Source organism: Henckelia pumila, chromosome 3, assembly GCF_033568475.1.
Source record: "Henckelia pumila isolate YLH828 chromosome 3, ASM3356847v2, whole genome shotgun sequence".
NCBI lineage: Eukaryota > Viridiplantae > Streptophyta > Magnoliopsida > Lamiales > Gesneriaceae > Henckelia > Henckelia pumila.
Genome location: NC_133122.1, coordinates 154,211,873 through 154,221,017, shown reverse-complemented (window position 1 = coordinate 154,221,017; position 9,145 = coordinate 154,211,873). Strand labels below are relative to the sequence as shown.

At 36.5% G+C, this 9,145-nt stretch overlaps 1 protein-coding gene across 3 annotated transcripts; it reads right to left on the bottom strand.

The window, feature by feature from the left end:
* Positions 1 to 1,419: 1,419 nt before the first annotated feature.
* On the bottom strand, positions 1,420 to 8,320 carry LOC140887883 (uncharacterized). Of its 3 annotated transcripts, none has more exons than XM_073295457.1 (9): positions 7,885 to 8,320; positions 5,086 to 7,503; positions 4,907 to 5,011; positions 4,612 to 4,764; positions 3,794 to 3,957; positions 3,569 to 3,716; positions 2,371 to 2,490; positions 2,170 to 2,257; positions 1,420 to 1,990 (listed from the first exon to the last, which is right to left on the bottom strand). In XM_073295457.1, exons 2-9 carry the CDS (start codon positions 7,423 to 7,425, stop codon positions 1,824 to 1,826), a joined length of 3,285 nt encoding a protein of 1,094 aa, XP_073151558.1. In that variant the 5' UTR covers positions 7,426 to 7,503; positions 7,885 to 8,320; the 3' UTR covers positions 1,420 to 1,823. The 3 variants fall into 3 exon arrangements, 2 of the variants coding, with proteins under 2 accessions (XP_073151558.1, XP_073151557.1); XR_012152035.1 differs by having other exon boundaries at positions 1,470 to 1,571; positions 1,604 to 1,990; positions 5,086 to 8,320; XM_073295456.1 differs by having other exon boundaries at positions 5,086 to 8,320.
* Positions 8,321 to 9,145: the final 825 nt, after the last annotated feature.

The window sequence follows — 9,145 nt, the reverse complement described above, 5'->3', positions numbered from 1 at the left end:
TCTTGGTGTCTTAATGGTTAATCTTGTGAAGAATCGACTTTCAATTTTGCTTTTACGAACTTACATGACCAAAATTTGATTTCATCGTGTGCGTGATAACAAATTTGATCATCATAGAAAGTGGTCTTTTTTTAAACTTTTTTTTTTTTGTATGGAAGCCGTCCTCGTCACCTTTCTGTGTTATTGGATATCTTGTAATGTAATATTCTACAAACAACCTTAGTCACGTAAAACGCATTGGACAGGTTTGTCGCAAAAAATGTTAGTAATAGGAATTGAACTTGTGTCATTCATGTGTCAAAACGCTCACTTATTTCATCAACTGATCAGACATCTCACCCGAAGCTCCTAGAAAATCATGTTAATACTATTGGAATTTTTACAGGCTTAATAAATTGAAATTAAGCAAACGAAACTCGAAAACTTGAAGGAAATAAAGAACCAAGCTACAAATGTGTTGCCTCGAAATTTAAGGCAGCAAGGTAGCACAAGGGTGCCCTAGCGCCCCCTAAAGTTCTGCCTGGAATTTCCAAGTAAAGTGTGCAGCGTAGGGCGCCCAAAAGCCAACATAGTGTTTGCATGGTTTTAAGAATGGTTGTGTATCACTTTCGAGTTTTCTGCAATTCATTCATTTGATAGGTGTTCTTTGCAGTTTCTAATCAGTTTATCGTACCAACAAACATACCACATCATCAAATAACATGTCTACGCAGGCAAACGACATAAAATAGAAGATCAAATCATTTGAATTATTGATATTCAGTTTTTTTTAAAACACATTCTGCATTCATCTTGTTCTTATCATTTTTTAAACTAAAGAGAGTATGTTACATTTATGAGTGTGAAACTAGTGACTCAAGTGTTTCATTTTTGAAGAAGATTGTCTTGTTCCATCAAGATCAAGAGTAGGACAAAATCTTCTTAAAAAAATAGCGTTCAACACTAGTCATTATTCACTCTATTTCTTGTTTACCATCTTCAAGATACCCAACAAATACAATTATTGGATCATATGATGTATATGTTTCGATTTTATTAATTATTTATATTTTATACATATATTAAAACTTAAAATATAACAATAACGAATTTGAGTTGAAGTTCCAGAATATTTCTTCATTGATTTTAATAGTTAATTAAGATCTAAGTGAGTAAATCGAGCTTGAATGTGAAAATTAAATCGAAAATATCATTTTCGAGCTTACTAAACAAAACAAGCTGGAATTCGAACTGACCCTTTGTAAATAATTAAAAAAATAGTGTTCAAACTCAAATATACAAAAATGACTACTGTCAAAACAATTCGATTCATTTATGTCCCTAACTTGAAATATTGCAATCTAAACATGAAACTTTCAACCACAGCATTAAACAAAAATCACATATTAACAAGAAATATAGCATTTCAAATATAAAATAAGAGCTTTCGTATAAAATTCATTCCCCACAAATTTCATTTCACCTACAGATGAATAATAATACTTCTCTATTAATTATTCAAAGTGTATACCAAACATGGACCTTCTACACTAGAGCATGAGAACAAAAACAACTTAAGTAGACAACCAATACTACAATAAGATGCATAGCTGCACAAAGCAACATCATGTAGAATACCACTTTGGAGTACAACATATTACATTCCTATAAGTTTTCCCGAGTAATAGCGCGCCCGAAGGCACGTTATTACACTCCACTGAACTAGATAGAAAAATATTACACTAGTTAGTGGATGCTTTATTTTAAGGCCACAGGTGCTTGGTTCTGCAGCCATATTTTTGTCAAAGGCGAGATGCACATGAAAGCTTATTTCTGGTGAAGGACTACTTCAGATTCATTGCTGCGGCCATGTTTCTTAATTTCTGTGAAATTTCTGAAAATGATGGCCTCTGTGCTGGATCAGATGCCCAACAACTTTCCATCAATGACTTCCATTCGGGGTCACACCATGTAGGGCTTTGTGGACGCAATGTGTTGTTAACGATCCCTCCTACATGTTACAGTTAGGATGTTTCTTATTTCAAATCGAAGCGATCAAGAAATTTGAAACATAATTAGATAGAGCTATGGCATATTTATCTATTTACAAAAATTGAACTCATCAAGAGACGCAACAAATGGGGACCATCATCTAAGGCAAGAAACAAATGCAAAAAATATGGTGCATACCAATTATAGAAGCACAGTGCATATCTGCATAGGGTTCATCACCAGTCAGCAATTCCCACATCACAATCCCAAACGAGTAAACGTCAATCTGAAGAATGAAATTGTAAAATATAAATATAATATAAATAAATAAAATATGCATGAATGCGTGAAAGAGACGTCAAAAAACAGGTACAGGGGATCAAATTGAAGCACAATTACCTTTTCAGTAACCTTACTCTTCCCACTCAGAAGTTCAGGTGCCATCCATGGTAATGTGCCACGAACACCTCCCGACACTAAAGTGTGTTGTTTCACCTTCGATAAGCCGAGATCCCCAATCTAAAATGAAATTCAGTCAAAAGAAAACGGTTTATATAAAAACTAATATGCCCAGATCACCTAACTCCCAGAGAATATCAGCGCCAAACAAAGACTTAAGATAATAAAACAAAATCACGGTAGCAAAGTCGCCATGCAAATAAACTTGTACAATGATAATTACAAGCAGACATTCTGAGAACCAGAGGAAAGTTGACAAGAGCGGTTTAAATAAATTTTGCCCAAATTCCTGCTGGTTGCCCACATAAACTTGTACAATGATAATTACAAGCAGACATTCTGAGAACCAGAGGAAAGTTGACAAGAGCGGTTGTGCTATGTGGGCAACCAGCAGGAATTTGGGCAAAATTTATTTAATGGTTCAGCCTGTAATTTTTTAAATGGTCCAAATATGTCTTAAATTATCCTTGCTTAATATTGGAGAACTAAGACAAAATTTTTTAATAGTTTAGCCCACAATTTTTGAATGGTCAAAATATATTTTACCTTAAACTAATATCGAAGAAACTAATGGATCTTTTTCTTTTCTTACAAATATGCAATTTTTCTGTTTGTATTAATATTTTAGAGATAATTTTGTTAGATAAACTTGGATGTTATGTTTCTAATTGAACGTTGGGATTATTAAGTATTTTTTACTGTGCTCCCTTTTTTTAATATTGGGTTGTACTTTGTAAGAAACATCGGTCATCGGAGTTGTTGGAAAGGTCAGAATTTGGAATAATAGGTATTGTCTTAAGCGTATGATGATCATCGGTTTTTATTCGGGCATTTTTTAGTCATATGTGGAGATTATTTTGTTTAGTTATTCATTGTATTTGAAGACAAAAGTAGTACTGGGAGGACAAAAATCGAAACAAATATAACCCACATGATTAAAAGTTTCTGGCTACGACCCTGACGGTAACCTGCTTCATCTTAAATTTATATCATTTAGAGTTTTAGGTAGCACATATAACAAATAATTTTTCCCATCCTAAAATTTGTCGAGTTTAAGCTTTGCCCTTCTTCCACATCTAGTAAAGTAGTAAATGCAGTAAATGGAATACCACAGAAACTCAAATGTCCATGTTCTTACCTTGCAAACTGGACGATGAGGGTCTCTCATATTTACCAGCAGATTCTCACATTTTAAGTCAAAATGAACGATATTCTTTCCGTGTAAGTACTCCATACCAAATGCAGCATCCATTGCTATTATTAGTCGTTTGCGTCTGTCGATTGTTCTGCCCAAAAAATAATCATAAACATCGCATATCAATAATCGGGTTACAGATACGCTGGTCAATGACTGAAAAAAAACCTGTCTTTCTTCTGCAAAAATTGTTTAAGAGATCCATTAATCATGAACTCAGTAACTGTTGCTAAAGATCCATCTTCACCATCACGAACTACGCCGTAAAAAGAGACAACATTTGGATGGTGCAATGAACTTAAAATCAGCGCCTCCTTCCAGAAATCCGCAATCTATGTTAACGAAATATTGAGTTAAAACTTGAAAACCAATATGACAGGAAAAATCTATATAAGTTATTACACCAAGTTTTTTAAGAACGGAAATGCAAAGAAAAACAATACGTCATAGTTCAGTTCATATACTGAAAACAATGCGGTAAAAGTTGCAAATAAATACGAGAGTATAATCACGACTAGCAAAACAAAAAAAAAAACTGAATTATTATAAGGTCATGTCTGAATGTTCATCAAGGAGACATTGAACTCAACCAAATGTATCATGTCATTCAATGGAATTACACAATTTATCATCATCACTTGCTCTTTCTATTTTAAAAAAAAAAACCAGCGGGTACACATTTGCTTCAGAAATAATATTGATCTGAACAAAAAGGATTACTTTAACATCATTTTAAGAGGATTCTAAATACGACGACAGACTATATTATTTTCCAGCAAGTCGGTCCTGTTGGTAGAATCATAGGCAAGAACTTTCAAAATATAGATTATTTGCATAAAAAGAAAAGAAAAGACAACATTTATACGGCAAACATCCACTAATAATCGATGTTCGGATGAAAATTGTCACAGTTCACGATGAAGTTAACATGGAAATGAAGATGCTTTTAAAACCAATTATACATTTAATTGAAAGGAAAAACTTACCAGTCGTTCCCTTTCAGAAGGCTTTCCAGCAAAGCAGCTGGCTTTTATTCTTTTTATTGCTACATCCGAGCCCTTCCACTTGCCATGATAGACTGCACCATATGTCCCAGAACCTAACTCCCGGATCTCCTCCAGATCTGCACTTTTTATTGTCTACAAGGGTAACAAAATGTAGAAATAATAAACGGCACCGCATGACAGAAAAAAATAATTTATGATTAAAACATTTATGATGGATATAAAATTTCTCCAATGGCATGAAGATCACATAAACTCATAAAATATCAGTTATAACCTGTAATCCTTGATCAATCGCTTCTGCTTCAGCTTTTGTCGGCTCGATCTTGGAGTTGTAAACATTTTCGTTATCGAAATCTACTTCCAATTCTGTATTGGCATCCTATATAAAGCAAGAAAGAGTTTTAGTTAAAAAAGGACACTAAAATTGTCGATCAAAATTTACTCAATACTTACAACTCCATCTGCGTTCTGAGTATGTTCATTTGCAACTACTTTATGCTTAACACCCAAAGCCGCATCATCTTGAACTTTAGACTTCATCTCCTTCATACTTCGCAAGGCAGCCTCTTCTACACATGCAGTTAACTCCGGCAAGACTTCCAACTGGACGTGTAGGGACCCCTTAGGCAAACTAACTTTGGTTGCATCTACTGTTGCAGCCCCACCATTTTCTACAGTGGGTTCCGGAACATTAGATTTAATGGATGCATAAGATGCTAAACCATTGGAATTCTTGTCCATAATGCCACACACAATAGAATTTTCTACTGCCCCTGCGTGATTTGATTCTTTGGTAATATCTGTATCATTTCTAAAATCTATACTAGCAGCAGCAACAGGAATTGATTTATCATCTGCTAAAGATGCTGGGTCAGCCTTCTGAAAAGGACCTTTGGAAGCACCAAACTTAGACAACTCAGCTGCTGATTGGACGGGTTCCAGACCATATTGTTGAGGATTCTCCACAGTGTACACACTAGGAGCCACTTTGACAGCTTGGAGATTAAAATGTTCAGGCATGTGGGACCCATTGAAGCCAGTAATTTTTTGGGATGACTCAGCCCAAATATTCTGATTCTCCAAAAAAGCTTGAACTCTGGGGCTACCCTCCACTGTACCTCGGATGAATCCAGTACCGACAGAGCCATTCGCGAGCTGATGTGAAACTGATGCCTCATAAGAGGGAACACCATTTCTCCATAGAGCTTGAGAAGGAATGTGACATTGTGGTGCCGGGTGGAGATTATCATCCCCATATCTATAGGCAGGATTTACATAGCGAATTCCATCAGCAGATGGCAAATGAATATGTGATCCACTTGCAACAGCATGGTCCTGGAACACTTGACTACCATACTCTACCCCAGACCGAGCGTATCGTTGATCTTCATGATGGATGTAAGGTGATTGCACATGGTGTCCATCACATACATTACCATGACCATGGAGAATATTATTCATACCATTTTCGATAGTGTAGGCATCAGCCAACCTTCCAGCAACAGATATATGTGGTCTCGGTTCCTCGGCCCAAGGATTTGACTGAAGTGGTGAAACCCATCCTCTTTCATGATTATGGGTCTTAGGATGCACAAATCGAGGATCATTTTGATACGCAGGGTGCATATTTGGATCCGAACTCAACATGTACACTTCCCGGTTTGGAGGGCATTCTGCGCACGAATTAGGGACCTGAAAATACCCATTTCCCAGGTTAGGAGTTTCAAGATGTGACTGTTCACTGGCCTTCCTAGAAGATTCATGATAAACTTGATTTTTTGGAAAGTTCATCCGGCAACTCTCACAAATACTGTTGTTTCCTTCATAAGCGCTGGATCCTTGGAGTATGTTGCCAGGGAAACCAGCCTTCTCATTGATAGCAGATCCGGTTGGAACTAACACTACATTGTCTGAATACTGCAGAGGTTGTTCGTAAATGAATTGGGTATTGACTGGGGGTCGACTGTAGTCCTCAGAATAAATTCTGTCCGGAAAGTCTCCATAAGGTGTTCGACAGCGAGAAGAAGGCGAACTTGGAAACTCTGCAAATTGCCTCTGATCCATGTTCCCAGGATGCCTTGGGGAATAGTAACCAGGACTCCACGGTGCCTCCATCTCATTATATCTTTGAGCCATCGGTTGTTGAGGTTGCCCCGAACCCAAATGAGGTATCGTTAGGCGCCGTAAATTCATCTGAGCAATTGGCAATTCCATGTTTCTTTGACCATGGAAGCTGCCCTCAAGATTCATCTGATTAAAGAACTGCTCAGCTATATGAGCATCATCAAAAGCCCCCGCTAACAAAGACTCCCCAGGCTGCTTTCTAAATTCGGGAGACTCGTTAAGGTTGTTCAAAGCATCCACATACCTCCTCTCATTATCCCTTTCATCTCCATCACCAAAATGCAATGACCCATCCTGATCATTATGCAAAAACAAAAATATCCTCAACCTGATAAACCCGTCCCTGAATCCTAACTTGTCGTACTCCTCCATCATATTTGTGACATCATCATCGTTGACAACAGATACCAAGGCGTCAAGATCCTCATCCGGCTGTTGGTACTTCAACAAAGTTGCACCTTCCAAAAGCTCCCTCATTTTACCCATGAGTTCTTCATAAGTTATATCACGCGAGACGCTCACAATACGTGTCTCACCTCCTACATATCTAAGTTTACCATCTTGGGGCCGCGGCAATATACTACCCGAAAAGCTACACAAGAATTTAACACGTGGAATGTCATCATTAGAGCTCACGGTGGAGCCAGCAGTCACCGTGGTGCAATCCATTAATAACACAGATCGATGCTGCTGATCAAAAATTTGGCATTCTCGTCCGACTTCCACTTTGTTTAGGTTGTCAATTTCCTGATAATTACACATAAGATATTCCCATTGGTTTCATGATAAAAAGGTAAGCTCCCACTCCATTTCCGCACCTCCTCAACCAGAACCCAAAATTACACCACTTTTCACACTTACAGATTTAAAAAAACCAATAAATCAAACATAAAAAAAAACCTAATCTTGTCGGCTAAAATTAATTAATTACTCCAGCGATTTAAATTTTTATGAGTGTCCCAAATCACAGCAGCAACATCAAAACTCTGGAGCGCAGATTGTCTCAAAGAACGAAACTTTCCATCCAAAGATGACTCTTTACACGTAAATTTGATCAAATCCCACAAACAGAGAATACACACATATATTGGAAACAAAAAAAAAAAAGAAAAATGACTAGCGATTCACCTTGAGAATGGGGATTCCGACAACACCAGAGCCCTGAATTTCCTGAAAAATCGAATTCAAGAAAACCCCGGGAAATCCCCCGAAATAATAGATCCCTAGTACCCTTTTGCATCAAAACAATACCAACAAAAAAAAAGAAAAAAAGAAAGAAAGAAAAACAAAGCGGTGTGTCGTATTTCCTAGAAAAAGAAAAAAAAAAGAAGAAAAGAAAAGATTCAATAATTATATCCGCATGGATAAAAATATGCATGTATGGAAGAAATCGAGCGGAGGAGTTTGGGAAAATGGTTTGTGCCGAAGAAGAAAAGGAAAAGGGGGTGTGTTGTGGAGAGGAGAGGAGATGCCATGGCTTGGGGGGATGCTGGAGGTGCCAGGTTAGGAGACACGTGGCGGAATATGAGTGCTTGGAATACAGGAATCAGTGATTATTTCTCTCTTGCTCTTATTTATGGTACCGCTCACAACTTCATTTATTAACGTTAATACAAAACTACCATCAGTTTTTTGTAAGATTGTGTTGTGTGTGTGTAATTTACATGTGAGGAAGCTTCTTGTTTTAGTCGTTAATAATCTTAAGATTTAAGAATCAGCAATTGTTAATCAATTTGAATTCTATATCGAGATATATGTACATGGAGAGATTTAAATTCTAAAGTGGTATATTGATGATACCAAAATTTTACCTTGGGTTCGGTATGGTAGAATGTTCGGTGTTCAGAAGACGAATAACTAGCGTAATAAAATTGATAGAGCAAGAAAATATGAATGAGTGACTGCGCGAGCCAAAAGTAAAGGTGTAAAACCATAAGAAATATCTAGTATTTATAGGGGCAGACGTTACCTAGGAGTAGAATTCTTGTTGGAGTAGAGTTCTATACGAGGTAGAAGACTGACACTAGTAGTACTCAGTTACCATGGCAGTTAGGACTCCGCGCCGACCTGATAGTCTCATTGTAATCCCAAGCAGTGTTTTCATAACCGGACCGGTGATCGAACCGGTCTACCTAAAAAAAACGGTTCAACCGGTCGGACCGTTTTAACCGGACGGTCCAACCGGAAAATCGTTTATATAATATAATATAATAAATAATATATTTTGAATTTTAAAAACTCAAAAATATATTTAAATAGACAAAAAAATATATATTTGTCATAATTTGAAAGCTAAATAAAGATGTTAATATATTCAAAATATCAATTATAGTTATAAATTATTTAAATAATAAAATATTTAATTTTAAAAAAACAAATAACTATTAAA

What these genes read in the sequence shown, in the direction of transcription:
- LOC140887883 (XM_073295456.1), bottom strand. Translation starts at nt 7,518, where the DNA reads ATGTGTAATTATCAGGAAATTGACAACCTAAACAAAGTGGAAGTCGGA. An exon ending in AGAGTAAGGTTACTGAAAAG is followed by an intron (nt 2,258 to 2,370) that starts GTAATTGTGCTT and finishes TTCATTCTTCAG; the next exon opens with ATTGACGTTTACTCGTTTGG. An exon ending in GCACTGTGCTTCTATAATTG is followed by an intron (nt 1,991 to 2,169) that starts GTATGCACCATA and finishes TGTAACATGTAG; the next exon opens with GAGGGATCGTTAACAACACA.